The sequence below is a fragment of the Moschus berezovskii genome, chromosome 10 (assembly GCF_049115385.1).
Source record: "Moschus berezovskii isolate FMDL1 chromosome 10, NW_MosBer_1.0, whole genome shotgun sequence".
In the NCBI taxonomy this organism is placed as follows: domain Eukaryota; kingdom Metazoa; phylum Chordata; class Mammalia; order Artiodactyla; family Moschidae; genus Moschus; species Moschus berezovskii.
In genome coordinates this window covers 38,540,613-38,556,437 of record NC_142469.1, presented here as the reverse complement: position 1 = coordinate 38,556,437, position 15,825 = coordinate 38,540,613, and the positions used below count along the sequence as shown (strand labels likewise).

Sequence of the window (15,825 nt, the reverse complement as noted above, 5' to 3'; positions counted from 1 at the left end):
GGGAGAAATTATTTAATCAAAGAGAGAAAAAGGAAAAGACTCAAAATATTTAATTTATTTTTAAATCTTGGATCATGACTGACGATCTTCATTGTCCTAGTCTGCCCAGACCTGAGTTGTTTAATGTTTCCAGGAATAAATGTCAAATAATTGGCAGCGCTCAGTCAATTGTGACTCAATTATTTCATGAAGGATATTAAATTCCCAGAGGACAAAACTGTCTTATTAGCCTTGCATTTGAAATTCAGCAGGAAGGTATTGTGAGGATTTGACACATAAGTGAATACAGTGAAAGATTAAGCTACATTACCTAATCATTCTCAGAAATAAAGCTTAAGAAACTGAAAAGGCTTTCCTTAGACCAGCGGTTCTCAATTTTGGTTATACTTTGGAATCATCTGGAGAACTTTAAGAAAACACTGAGGCCTGGGTCCCACCCCTAGAGATCTGATTGCATTAGTCTTAGGTGAAGCATGTGCTCAGAGATTTTAAAAACTCCAATGAACCATCAAGGCTGAGAACCACTCACTGTCTTTGATCCATATTAATCACTGTGAAGCCAAAATGATAGATTAGCTCTAATACCAATGCCAGAAGCCCAGTATTAGTCAGCCAAATGATCTAATCTGTCTCTGAAACAACTCCTTTTAGAAACGTGTAAAGGAAGAGTAAAATAGACAAAATTCAAAAGTAAATAATATATATTTTTTAAATAGACAAAGTAACAAGAATCAGATGTACTTTCTGTCAAAGTGTACAGTGCTTGTTACCTCCAATAGATGATGGTCAATTTCACATTTTGACTAGATCAAAATATAAGTACAAAGAAAATACTAGAAACACATGATTCCATCACATGGAACTCGAACATCAGTGATGGAATCACTAGATTCCATCATGGATCAGTGGTGGAATGAATTGTGTCCATTCATTCATTCCAGAAATACCTAGTAAATGCCTATACAATGCCAAGTATTATGCTAGGTGCTAGGAATACAATGATGGAAAAAAAGGTAGTCCCTGCCTAATCGCACATTTCACAACTTATAGAAAGTAAAAATATAATGTACAATTTGCATATTAGCTGTATGTGATGGAAGAGAGGTACACAATAATGTTCTTTCTGTCCAATTTACTTCTTACCCCTCAATCTGTTGGGATGGCCACAAAAATAGGTCTCTATCACTTTCTGGGCATAATTAGATGAAATTAGAGAGGCAACAAACCCAGCTCTTTTAGGACACTCAGGGAACAGTTAATATAAGGCGATCTACCATTGGTTAAAGTTAAAGTACTTCCTTAAAGCTTAACTTACTCCTAGGCAAGAGACTAGAATCCAGAATGGTTTCATGATTCAGCTCTAAAAATCAGAGTAACAGCATATTTCAGAACATTATACAGAAAATACTTCAGCTAAGGATTTCAGATCAAAATAGGGCATCTTGGGAAAAGACAAGATAACTGGCTTCAGCCTTACCAGCATTTTATCTCTCAGTTCAGAGCTGTTCTTCATGTCAATTACTTCTTTGTAATAAACCAGGTATGTGGGAGTGGGACTGGTGATGCCATCCCATGTGAGTTTTGTCCGGGCAGGTGGTAATCTGATTGTGAGGCTGGTGTTAGTGGTGTTAAGTATAGTTGGTTCTGCAATATCGGAAGCTAGAGACAGAAATGCTCTATCTAAAATAATAATAAAAATGATTAAATATATACACACATATGGATAAGAGAGAAACAGCATATTTATCTAACATCAAGGATAATGTCGCATTTCATTTTTATTTAACTGATAAGGTATGATATATTGGAGTGTTGGAAATGTTATTCTGGACAGGAAGACAATTTTTTTTGTTTGTTTGTTTTTTTAGCATCTGAATCTTTATTTTATTTTATTTTTTTAAATGAGGCTTTTAATTAATGTTTGACAGAGCTGATTCAAGTTGAACAGACTAAAATCTTTAAACAAACTTACTTATACTCCAGAGTCCTTTAAAAACTTAATAGCATTTATACATTGAAGGTATTTGATTTTCTTGTAACTAGCACTTCAAATGCGACAAGCATTTGAAGCAACAAGCATTAGACCCAACAAGTAAAACTTTCTACTGTTCATAACTTTTATAAATAAAATAAATTAAATGTACAGTGAATAAGTTCTCTGAAATATTTCAATATTTCTGCAGGTTTAGTAATATCGTAAAATACATTTCAACTAAAATTCACAAATCTAAAAACCTGTTAGGCATTTTTAGGCGTTTTAAGTTGGAAATGAAGACCAATGTTACATCGTAATATGCCAATTACAAATAGTACTTCAAATAGCAAATACTACAGTTTGTCCCAAACTTTAAAAACTATTCATGAACTCAACACTGAACTATTGATGGCTATGAGAATTGTTTCGTAGCCTTTTTGAAAATTTCAACCCATTTACGTTTAAGGTAATTATTGATAAGTACGATCCCGTAGCCATTTTCTTTATTGCTTTGGGTTCAAGTTTATACACTCTTTCTGTGTTTCCTGTCTATAGAAGATCCTTTAGCATTTGTTGGAGAGCTGGTTTGGTGATGCTGAATTCCCTCAGCTTTTGCTTGTCTGTAAAGCTTTTGATTTCTCCTTCATATTTGAATGAGATCCTTGCTGGGTATAGTAATCTGGGCTGTAGGGTATTTTCTTTCATCACTTTAAGTATGTCTTGCCACTCCCTTCTGGCCTGAAGCGTTTCTGTTGAAAGATCAGCTGTTATCCTTATGGGAATCCCCTTATGTGTTATTTGCTGCTTTTCCCTTGCTTCTTTTAATATTTGTTCTCTGTGTTTGATCTTTGTTAATTTGATTAATATGTGTCTTGGAGTATTTCGCCTTGGGTTTATCCTGTTGGGGACTCTCTGGGTTTCTTGGACTTGGGTGATTATTTCTTTCCCTATTTTAGGGAAGTTTTCAACTATTATCTCCTCAAGTATTCTCTCATGGTCTTTCTTTTTGTCTTCTTCTTCTGGGACTCCTATGATTTGAATGTTGGAGCGTTTAACATTGTCCCAGAGGTCTCTAATATTGTCCTCATTTCTTTTAATTCGTTTTTCTTGTTTCCTCTCTGTTTCATTTATTTCTACAATTCTATCTTCTAGTTCGCTTATCCTGTCTTCTGCCTCTGTTATTCTACTGTTTGTTCCTTCCAGAGTGTTTCTGATCTCATCTATTGCATTATTCATTGTATGTTGACTCTTTTTTATTTCTTCTAAGTCCTTATTAAATCTTTCTTCCATCTTCTCAATCCTTTTCTCCAGGTTATTTATCTGTAACTCCATTTTGCGTTCAAGATTTTGAATCATTTTCACCATCAAAATTTGAAATTCTTTATCAGGTAAATTCCCTATATCTTCTTCTCTTGTTTGTGTTGGTGGGCAATTATCTTGTTCCTTTACTTGCTGGGTATTTCTCTGCCTCTTCATCTTGCTTATATTGCTTTGCTTGGGGTGGCCTTTCCCTCTTCTTGCAGTTTGTGGAGTTTCTTCGCTGTGTGTGGGGTTGGACGGGTGACTTGTCCGGGTTCCCTGGTTAGGGAAGCATGTGTTGGTGTTCTGGTGGGTGGAGCTGGATTTCTTCTCTCTCCTTTAGAAGACAATGGTCTGCTTTTCAGGGAGCCTGATGTCCTCTGCCAGTATTCAGAAGTTGTTTTGTGGACTTTACTCCGCGTTCAAATGTTCTTTTGATGAATTTGTGGGGGAGAGAGTGGTCTCCCCGTCTTATCCCTCTGCCATCTTGTTCCTTCCTCCCCAGAACACTGGATTCTTATATTCCACTTGGTCGTGGAGTATCTCTTCCCAGCTGCTCCAGCAAGGCGCAGCCGCTGTACCTTACCTTGGACGAGGGGTATCTCCTCAAGGCCGCCCCTCCTGCTTTGAATGTGGATCAGCTCCTCGCGGCCCTCCGGTGCCCAAGCAGCCACCGCCTCCTGGACGTGGTACACCTCCTCTCAGCCACCGCCCTAACCCTGGGCGCAGGGTAGCTCCTCTCAGCCACGATTCTGCACGTGGTCGGTTGTGCCGGAGCCAGGCGTCTCTCGCGCCTGCGCCGCCGGAGCCCCTAAATCTTTTTTTAATGTGAGCTCATTTGACCACTTAGTATGTTCTGTATTTATCTACTAGAAAATTGTATTAGTTTGTTAGTACTCCAATAACAAAGTAACATAAAATGGGTGGCTTAAACAACAAAATTTATTTTCTCCCAGTTCTAGTGGCTAGAAATCCAAGATCAAATCTTTGGAAGGGTTGGTTTCCTTTGAGGACTGTGAGGAAAGGATGTATTCTAGCCTGTCTCCTATCTTGTGTATTGTCTTCTCTGTGTCTTTACCTGGTTTCGTCTTAGTGCCTGAAGACACTTTTTGTTTCATGTATTTTGAAGATGATAAATGCCTGGGGAAAAGAGAGCAAAGTAACTGGTAATTGCTTATAATTTCCAGAAGATGGAGCCAAAGTATACTTAATTATGTACTTGCTGCTGCTTAGTCACTTCAGTTGCGTCCGACTGTGTGACCCTATGGCTTGTAGCTCGCCAGACTCCTCTGTCCATGATATTCTCCAGGTAAGAATACTGGAGTGGGTTGCCATGCCCTCCTCCAGAGGATCTTCCCAACCCAGGGATCAAACCTGGGTCTCCTGCATTGCAGGTAGATTCTTTACCACTGAGTCACCAAGGAAGCCCTAATTATGTACCTCAGTTCAGTTCAGTTCAGTTCAGTCGCTCAGTCGTGTCCGACTCTCCGCGACCCCATGAATCACAGCACGCCAGGCCTCCCTGTCCATCACCAACTCCCGGAGTACACTCAAACTCATGTCCACAGAGTCGGTGATGCCATCCAGCCATCTCATTCTCCGTCGTCCCCTTCTCCTCCCGCCCCCAACCTTTCCCAGCATCAGAGTCTTTTCCAGTGAGTCAACTCGTCTCATGAGGTGGCCAAAGTATTGGAGTTTCAGCTTTAGCATCAGTCCCTCCAATGAACATCCAGGATTGATCTCCTTTAGAATGGACTGGTTGGATCTCCTTGCAGTATAAGGGACTCTCAAGAGTCTTCTCCAACACCACAGTTCAAAAGCATCGATTCTTCGGCGATCAGCTTTCTTCACAGTCCAACTCACATCCATACATGACCATGGGAAAAACCATTGCCTTGACTAGACGGACCTTGGTCGGCAAAGTAATGTCTCTGCTTTTTAATATATTATCAAGGTTGGTCATAACTTTCCTTCCAAGGAGCAAGCGTCTTTTAATTTCATGGCTGCAATCAGCATCTGCAGTGATTTTGGAGCCCAAAAAAACAAAGTCTGACACTGTTTCCAGATAGTAGCAAAATGGACCCTTTTTTATTTGAAGAAAGTAATGAGAGTATTCTATAAATCACATTTTTCAATGAACTCCTATGACGAAAACTGATGTCACCTCTAGGACTTTCATTCTACAGATATGCCTGTGTGCTCAACCTCAACCAAATATTTCACGTGCCTTTTGAATCTCTTAATGAATTATTTACCACAATATACATTCACCTTATTTATGAATTCTCCCATTTTTCATACTGTATAACTTACATATTTTATAACTCAATATATTTACGCAAAGAGAGATTCTTTTATTCATTTCTGTCCGTCTCTAAGAGAAAATTATACTGAATTTAGAATGACATTGTGACTTTAATGGAAGAGAGAACTTGAGAAAACCACTTTAGGTTTGAATATCACCCATAAGGCTATGTGATGCTGGTTTTGGTTTTGGTTGGTTGGTTTTTATATTTCAAACATTTTTTATTATGACTCTCAGCAAAAAATATAGTCAGTTCCACCATAATATGATACATACATTCCTAAAAGTCATTGCATTAAACAAAATCCAGAAGATTTGTGGAGAAAATAGATTTAGGAGCACAAGACTAGAAAAATTCATGAGTGACACATGAAATAAGCAAGATAGAAACAATAAAAATAGTAGCACACACGTTAAATAGTTGACATATGTAATACTATAATACATGAGTCACTTCACCTTGAAAAAGACCTGAATTAAATGCAAAGCTTTTTGACACCACTGGGAAGTCTAAAATACCATCAGGGGAGACACAAGACAAAAAGAAGGAAGTTATGTGACTGAGAAGAGAAAGAGAACAGAGAGATTGACAGGACAAGGATTTCCCACATCTAAAGTGGCCTGCCACAGCCCAAGCCGCAAGTACACGTAGACATAAACTGCGACCCAGGGCAAATAGCGATTACAGCATGCACGGCACCCTGACCATTTGGAACAATGCTGAGAGCACAATGACGAGTTGGAAGCACTGCCCTGGAGGAGGAGACATTATGAGATTTTCCTGACCCTAAACTGGGAGAACAAGCTTATAAAAAATGTGACTTTCCTACCTGGAAAAGGCTGAAGAACTGAACTGTAAACCAAAATATGCTTACTCCTTGGGGCTTCCACCTGGGAGAGGATAGCCCCATTGCTTTTCTTTGCTCGATAAATCTGTGTGCAGTCCTCTCCTTTGGAGATCCAATATAGAAATTCTCCATCCACAGCCAAGCTGACAAGCATTTTTCCTGCTGATGAAAAACATAAATGAAAGAAACAACGTAAAGAACAAAATAAATAGCTGACGTTTTCTGCTCTAAGCGATATGTGAAATCTTCTTTCTGATCAATTTTGAAACTATTATTTCAGTAAAAAAATAATTTTATTCTGAGTTTTTAGCCTAAGCATTTTACAGATATTTTCTCATTTTACTGCCATATCAAGCCAACTTGCCATATCAAAGCAAATACTATTATTATTAGTCTAATTTTGTAATTAGGAAACTGAGGCTTGGAGGGGTGAAATAATCCCCTCAAGGCTACAAAGTTATCCAAGGGTAGAGCCAGTATTTAAAACTTACTTGTGTGATTTCACAACAAACAGCACTGACCGAAGGGAGGTAAGAGCGAGGCTCGGGGCTCAATGCCTTGCTCAATATTTTATCAATAGTTTAGAACGAATGCAGAACAAATATATTTATCAAATTGGCAGATAATACATGAATCTTACTGTCACTAGAGCTTTCAGCCTTTGGCTTACCATTCAAAAATATCACAGCAGAATCATGAAATGGATGGAAATTTAACAGCATTTAATTTAATAACAAATATAACATCCTAAATTCAAGGTTAAAATTAAGTCTGTAAATTAGGAATGAAAGAACTCTGGCTTAATAATCATTAACATAAAGGCAGCCATGCATTCTTCAAATGGCAGGCAGCTCAAAGGCCTGATGTCACTTTCAGCTGCAGCAAAAGAAGTCCTGGGTAGTCAGAGGTCCTCTGCGCTGACCAAAACACACTCAAAGTTCAGTGAGTTACTATGGGGCAACATTTAAGAGGATTAAGCAGCTAGAGTAAAATCTCAGGAGGGTGACCAGGGCAAAGAAGGATCTAGAAGTCACATTACCTAAGAAGTACTTATAGATACTTGAATTTTTTCCTCTAAAGAAGTGCTTAGTATGGGCTATGATAGCTGCTTCTACAGTTAAGTGGCTATCATCTGGAAAGTGACTGACTCATTCTTTGTAAATTTAAAGGTCAGAATTCAGGTCAGTGAATAGAGGAATGGGAGAAAACTTTGGTTAAACATAAGAAAAATATATAATATTTAGAATTGCACAAAAATTAAACAGACCTCTTTATAAGGTAGTAAATGTTTTATAAACAAGAGCTCAAGGCTCTTTTTGTAAAGGAGATTTCTTCCAATATTATGTCAGCTAAATGATCTCTAAAGTCATTTAATTTTCCAATTTTTGGATTATGGATTTCAATTGTGGCTTCATGAAAGACTGACTAGTTCTATAAGATAAGGGCCCATTAGATAATTCTTGTGTATCAGATGGTAAGGAAAGTTATTCTGACACTTGTTTAAATGGTCAGGAAGACTTTAATCAAGGATGTTGTAATATTGCAATAGGGGAGGGAAACGTGCACAACTCAAATACAACAATGACAGCTGGGGGCGGTAGCCAACAAGGAGAGGAGACATCAAGGGGCAGGGGCAGGGAATTCCTGCTAAACTGGTCCAATAGGATTTTTGCTAAAGGCAAGCCAAGAACATCAAGAGTCGGGGATGAAGAACTTGATCAGATACTGAGTGGGAGGGATTCTCTCTAAACCGATTTGCAAGATTCTTGCTAAAACTGGACTCAGCAAGGATGGACGTGCAAGGTCAAGTATGAGGCCTAGTTTATTTACACTCCTCACAAGAGTGTAACTAAAGTTTAACCAGGGACTTCCCTGGCGGTCCAGTGGTTAAGACCCTGGACTCCATGCTTCTACAGCATGAAGCACTGGTTGGATTCCTGGTCCAGGAACTAAGATCCAGCAGGTCACAAGGCACGGACAAAAAAAAAGGAATTAAAGTTTGACCAAGGAGTCTCTGTCTTTGTGAGTCTTTGGGAGTATCTTTGTGAATCTTTGTCACGGACTCAACAGAAGCAAGTTATTCTCCTAGTAAGAGAAGTTCAAAACATTATCTCTAATCTGAAGCCCACTGAAAATACATTGCAATTGTTTCTAGAATGCTCTGGGACATGTCAACAAAATCATACATTCTGTTATACCACACAGACACACACACACATTTGCAGTTTCAAATGCCCAATAGCACTTCTGGTGATGGAAATATTTTATATCTATGCTGCCCAATACAGTAACCATTAGCCACTTAATGGGTTTTGAGCATTTAAAATGTGACTAGTATGGCTGAGGAATTAAATTTAGAATTTAATTTTAATTAATTTAAACTTAAATCACCACATGTGATGAGCGATTACTATATTGGATGGTGAGGACTAGAGCCTTAAGAACATATGGGGATGTTTAGGGTGTTTTTTAAATTTTACAAATATTCCTAATTAGACTACCAAGTGACTTTAAAATACTTCCTCCACAAGCTTGTGAATTCCAGCAAATAGACCTGTCAAATATTGACCAAGTCACACTAAGTGTAGAGGCAATGAGATCATCAACATGGGAGTGAAGTACTGGTAGGAAGATCAGGGACGCTGTAGTTAAGCCCAATTTCAAACACCAGCTCCTGTATTAATTGTAACCCTACAGACATGTGACCTTACCTTTCTCAACCTCAGTTTCCTTATCTGTAAAATGCATATATTAATATCTACTTCATTGAGGTAGATTGAAGATCAAATGCAATAATGCATTTAGTAACCTGTTTAGAATATGTAATTGAGCTCAATAATTTGTATTAATAGTTCTATTAACTGTAAAATGACAAGAAGAAAAAAGTTTCCCACTGGTCCAGATAATTATGAGAATGCCTATGTACAATTTGCCTGAATACAACTTGAAACCCACAAAAATATTTGGTACGGTTTGGAGTAAATACCATATATATATATATATATATATATATATATACATACATATCCATTTGAGTATATGTTGAATGTAACCCCTTTTTAATGGGATAGGAAGGTCTCCCATCGCCAGTGAAGATCTATATACACATGAGTGTCTTACCAAGTGGAGCAGGCAGGATGATAACTTGCCAACACTGACATGCTTCTAGATCTGTTGCCCAGATCTCTTGACCTTTGACAAAGTATATCTGTGGTTTCTTTAGGTCAGAGGTGTCAATAGTCATTGCTCCACTCAGCTCAGATTCAGTCACGTTGCAAGAACATTGGCTTCCATTTGGATGGTTTATGACTGGGGGTTGCAGAATTCGGTGCACAGTCTGGTTGATAATACTGTAGTAGAACATCTGAGATCCAGAATCAAAAACTTCTGTCCAATATAGGCGACTATTGGGGAAAAAAAGATCCTCCAATTTAATCAGTTAAACCTACCATCACACATATCACTTTCTAATGAAGAGAAATCATTTCTAATGACTGATGCCACCTTTAGAGAGAGCATGTTTCAGTGCTCAAAAACCTTCTGATGGAAAAGGTCACATGAAGTCCAGTATGTAGCATTTTCCAACAATTCCTCAATAAGTGTGTTTACAACAAAAGCCTTGGACTATAATGACCTTGTAAGTGTGTGTTAGTCACTCATTTGTGTCTGACTCTTTGTGGCCCCATGGACTGTAGCCCATCAGGCTCCTCCATCCATGGAATTCTCCAGGCAACACCACAGTGAATAGCCATTCTCTTGTCCAGGGGATCTTCCCAACCCAGGGATCGAACCTCTGTCTCCTGAATTGCAAGCGAATTCTTTACCATCTGAGTCACCAGGGAAGCCTTCATGATCTTAGGTATTGTATTAAATGGCTCATTAAAGGCTCTAAATATGAAATACATTTGCATACTTTCCATCAACACCATCTCCATTCCTCTCTTCTTAAGTTTGTTTCTACTTCTTAATACTAGTTACCAATCTAGTTTCAAGATAGACTATAACCATGCTAATGGCACAAACATAAGCACCCTGAAAAACTGCCCTTTTGTTGCTGAATGGTGGCCTTAAAATTCATCTTATGAAGACATTAAATAAAGACAAATGAGTCCAGAATATCATTTACTGTGCAAAACAAACTGCCTATCTCCTGCTCATTTCCTGCCACTGTCTCAATCCCCTTCCTGTCCTTACCAACGGGGGGTATTTATTAAATTCACTGGATTAAAAATACACTTCAGTTTCCTGCCTGGTAATTAATCTAACTTTAGGTTAAAGGAGTTCTCAGTATGGATTAATTTTATATATTTGTGGTTATAGGCTCATTATTCATACATAGCATTACTTACTGTAAGTTAACATCAAGAACATTAGGCATCTATCTTATTGTCCCATCATTGACTCTGATATTAAACCAAAGATATCACATTAAATATGTTTATGTCTATTTCATCACAATAGAAACAGATACACTTCACATACCTTAAAAAAGGATACACACAAAAAGAAGTTATTGTTGAATTTCTGTTGCAAACTTTCAGCTTCCTGGGATATTTCATCTTGTTTTCAAGATCCATATCAAATATTTGCATTCTGTTTTGTGATTCTTTCAGCACAAAGCAGAGGTGCCTTGAAATCCAGTCAATTGTAATAAATGTGATATCAGAAACCAGCGCATCTCTGAAAATCTTAACAACAGGTAGAAGCACAGTCAAGAAGATAGCGATCATTTCCCTCAAATCTGACGCCTCTAACATTCATATTACTTATTAACTGCACTTCTCTTTTGTAACATCAAACCTTGATAACTCTGGATTGTGTCCCACTGTAACACTGGACCTCTTTTCACATGCGGTTAATTTCAATCACCATGGCTTCAACTGTAATCCATAGACCAGTGCTACAAATCTACATCTTCAGTCAAGGTGGCTCATTGAGTTACTGATTCAAATATCAAACTACCTACTGAAAATCTCCAAATGAATGATCCCAGAAAACAGAATGCATCACTCCACCCCCAAATTTCCTTTTCTCCTGCATTTTATATTATTGTGGATTTCCAACACTCACCTGAGGAACAATCTTGACAACTGTCATTCACCCTTGACTTCTTCCTCCCGTTACTACCCATAGTGAATTAGTTCTTAAATATCTTCCAAGTTTATCCTCTCCTCTCTCACTCCTTGTCTCTCGTTTCCTGCTTAACATTTCCCGTCTGGATTTCTGTGATAGCCTCCTGACTGCCTCCAAATGGCTGTCTGAGGAGGCCTTACAAATAGCTGTAAAAAGAAGAGAGGCAAAAAGCAAAGGAGAAAAGGAAAGATATAAGCATCTGAATGCAGAGTTCCAAAGAATAGCAAGGAGAGATAAGAAAGCCTTCCTCAGTGATCAATGCAAAGAAATAGAGGATAACAACAGAATAGGAAAAACAAGAGATCTCTTCAAGAAAATTAGAGATTCCAAGGGAACATTTCATGCAAAGATGGGCGCGATAAAGGACAGAAATGGTATGGACCTAACAGAAGCAGAAGATATTAAGAAGAGGTGGCAGGAATACACAGAAGAACTGTACAAAAAAGATCTTCACGACCAAGATAGTCACGATAATGTGATCACCGACCTAGAGCCAGACATCTTGGAATGTGAAGTCAAGTGGGCCTTAGAAAGCATCACTACGAACAAAGCTAGTGGAGGTGATGGAATTCCAGTGGAGCTATTTCAAGTCTTGAAAGATGATGCTGTGAAAGTGCTGCACTCAATATGCCAGCAGATTTGGAAGACTCAGCAGTGGCCACAGGACTGGAAGAGATCAGTCTTCATTCCAATCCCAAAGAAAGGCAATGCCAAAGAATGTTCAAACTACCGCACAATTGCACTCATCTCACACGCTAGTAAAGTCATGCTCAAAATTCTCCAAGCCAGGCTTCAGCAGTATGTAAACCGTGAACTCCCAGATGTTCAAGCAGGTTTTAGAAAAGGCAGAGGCACCAGAGATCAAATTGCCAACATCCGCTGGATCATGTAGAAAGCAAGAGAGTTTCAGAAAAACATCTATTTCTGCTTCATTGACTATGCCAAAGCCTTTGACTGTGTGGATCACAATAAACTGTGGAACATTCTGAAGGAGATGGGAATCCCAGACCACCTGACCTGCCTCTTGAGAAACCTGTATGCAGGTCAGGAAGCAACAGTCAGAACTGGACATGGAACAACCAACTGGTTCCAAATAGGAAAAGGTGTACGTCAAGGTTGTATATTGTCACCTTGCTTATTTAACTTATATGCAGAGTACATCATGAGGAACGCTGGGCTGGAAGAAGCACAAGCTGGAATCAAGATTGCCGGGAGAAATATCAATAACCTCAGATATGCAGATGACACCACCCTTATGGCAGAAAGTGAAGAGGAACTCAAAGGCCTCTTGATGAAAGTGAAAGAGGAGAGTGAAAAGGTTGGCTTGAAGCTCAACATTCAGAAAACAAAGATCATGGCATCTGGTCCCATCACTTCATGGGAAATAGATGGAAAAACAGTGGAAACAGTGTCAGACTTTGTTTTTTTGGGGGCTCCAAAATCACTGCAGATGCTGATTGCAGCCATGAAATTAAAAGACGCTTGCTCCTTGGAAGGAAAGTTATGACCAACCTTGATAGTGTATTAAAAAGCAGAGACATTACTTTGCCAACCAAGGTCTGTCTAGTCAAGGCAATGGTTTTTCCCGTGGTCATGTATGGATGTGAGAGTTGGACTGTGAAGAAAGCTGATCGCCGAAGAATCGATGCTTTTGAACTGTGGTGTTGGAGAAGACTCTTGAGAGTCCCTTATACTGCAAGGAGATCCAACCAGTCCATTCTAAAGGAGATCAATCCTGGATGTTCATTGGAGGGACTGATGCTAAAGCTGAAACTGCAATACTTTGGCCACCTCATGCGACGAGTTGACTCACTGGAAAAGACTCTGATGCTGGGAAAGGTTGGGGGCGGGAGGAGAAGGGGACGACGGAGAGTGAGATGGCTGGATGGCATCACCAACTCTGTGGACATGAGTTTGAGTGTACTCCGGGAGTTGGTGATGGACAGGGAGGCCTGGCGTGCTGTGATTCATGGGGTCGCGGAGAGTCGGACACGACTGAGCGACTGAACTGAACTGAACTGAACTGAAGGTTATTCAGAGAGGTCTTCCTGAAACACTAGTTGATTGCATTAATAATCCACTAAATGTCTTGAATGGCTTAATGTTGGCTTTAAAATTGACACTCAACTTCTTAGAACAGTAAAGAAGGCCCATTATATTCAGGCCCCTGCCTACCTCTTCAGCTTTAACACCTGCCTTTCACTGTGCCCTCACACCCATCTCCATTCCAAGTTCCTTCTACTTGTTGTATATTCACCAAATCATGTTCAATTCTTTTGCCACCCCATGGACTGTAGCCCACCAGGCTCCTCTGTCTGTGGGATTTCTCAGGCAAGAATACAGGAGTGGGTTGCCATTTCCTTCTCGAGGAGATCTTCCCAACCCAGGGATCAAACCCACGTTTCCTTTATTGCAAGCAGATTCTTCACTACTGAGCCACCAAGGAAGACCTCCTTCTATTTACAGCTCCCCAAACAGGCTGTGACTCTCTAGTTCCCCAGACTTTGCTGATCTCTCAGCCATGCCCCAGTTTCACCTGGTTCATCATCTTTGTACCCAAGATGTCTTTCCACTCTACCGCCATCACCACCATTCCACCCTGGGTTAAGTATCCACTCTGCAGTCCCATTGCATCCTGCCCTCAGCACAGCACTTACAGTCTTCTGCCTATCCCCTCCACGAGCTAAATTCAGTGAATGCCTACCACATGCCAGGCATTGTGCTAAGTGCCTTCTAAGGATTAGCTCATTAATCTTCACCCTAAGATGAGGGACTGTGCAACCACAGTGGTTAAAGAAATTGCTGACGGTCACAGATCTAGCATGTAATAGAGTCAGAATTAAACTCTAGCTTGTCAGATTTCAAAGCTCACCCTCTTAACCACTATGCAGCCCTGTCTTCCTTATCTTAGACTAATACTAGACTGGGTTTGTTCAAAGACAGTGACTTTTTTTTTTAACCTCTATCTAAGGTAACACAGTGCCTTAAACCCACTGTTGGCTAAATTAAGCCTGAATCACATTTGCCCCAAATCTAACCTGAATTCATTTGTAACTAAATAATTGTACAACACCTGTCTTTTTCAGCCATTCTAATCTTAATGTCTCAGCCACTGGCCAGTCATTTTAATCACAGGCTTGTGTGATAGGCAAATACTCCACTTTTGTTCAAAGGAATTACATAACAAAATACCTTAGTACTGGACCGGTTGCCCATTTTGAGGAGGAAGAGGGAGTCTCCCTGAGCATAGTACCCCATTGCATCATCAGCTGTGTAGCCCATGGCACTGACATCGCCTTCTGCCAAAAACGTCCATGAGACCTGATTTTGATCCATATCTAACAAAGTTATCTTGTTGTCAACGAGAGTTAAGAGGTATGGAAATGGGTTAATTTCTAAAAACAAAACACGTAGATAACATGTATGAGAAAAAGAACTTTAGCAAAACCCCTTGATTCAGTGTCAGACCATTTGAAACCCATGAGTCTCTGGGCTCATGGACTACACCTATACCTTACTCAATGGAGACTGCCCAGGGACTCTAAGCCTAGGTTTATATAAGCGGGTTGCTGCTAAGTCACTTCAGTCGTGTCCAACTCTGTGTCACCCCATAGACGGCAGCCCACCAGGCTCCCCCGTCCATGGGATTCTGCAGGCAAGAACACTGGAGTGGGTTGCCATTTCCTTCTCCAATGTGTGAAAGTGAAAGTGAAGTCGTGTCCGACCCTTAGCGACCTCACAGACTGCAGCCTACCAGGCTCCTCCATCCATGGGATTTTCCAGGCAAGAGTACTGGAGTGGCTTGCCATTGCCTTCTCCGATAAGCGGGTTAGGTGATGATAAAAGTAAATTACTTTGTTTGACTTTAATTTCAGCTCAGAGATAGTACTTGGGTATCCCTGAGAATACTAACAGTCAAAATGTTTTTAAATCACTTGAGAGTGAAGTGAAAGTCGCTCAGTTATGCCCGACTCTTTGCGACACCATGGACTGTCCATGGAATTCTCCAGGCCAGAATACTGGAGTGGGTAGCCTTTCCCTTCTCCAGGCAATCTTCCCAACCCTAGGGATCAAACCCAGGTCTCCCACATTGCAGGCAGATTTTTACCAGCTGAGCCACAAGGGAAACCCAGGAACACTGGAATGGGTAGCCTATCCCTTCTCCATGGGATCTTCCCAACCCAGGAATCAAAACAGGGTCTCCTGCAATGCATGCAGATTCTTTACCAACTGAGCTATCAGGGAAGCTCCTGATAATTAAATAA

At 39.9% G+C, this 15,825-nt stretch overlaps 1 protein-coding gene across 2 annotated transcripts in view; it reads right to left on the bottom strand.

The window, feature by feature from the left end:
- Window positions 1–15,825, bottom strand: part of ROS1 (ROS proto-oncogene 1, receptor tyrosine kinase) — a 131,004-nt gene that overhangs the window by 46,287 nt on the left and 68,892 nt on the right. For both annotated transcript variants that reach the window (XM_055433306.2, XM_055433308.2), the window contains 5 exons: window positions 14,753–14,955; window positions 10,910–11,115; window positions 9,548–9,831; window positions 6,410–6,589; window positions 1,478–1,680 (listed from right to left, as the gene is read on the bottom strand). In XM_055433306.2, the coding sequence (XP_055289281.2) occupies window positions 1,478–1,680; window positions 6,410–6,589; window positions 9,548–9,831; window positions 10,910–11,115; window positions 14,753–14,955 (1,076 nt within the window). The remainder of the gene's footprint in view (window positions 1–1,477; window positions 1,681–6,409; window positions 6,590–9,547; window positions 9,832–10,909; window positions 11,116–14,752; window positions 14,956–15,825) is intronic.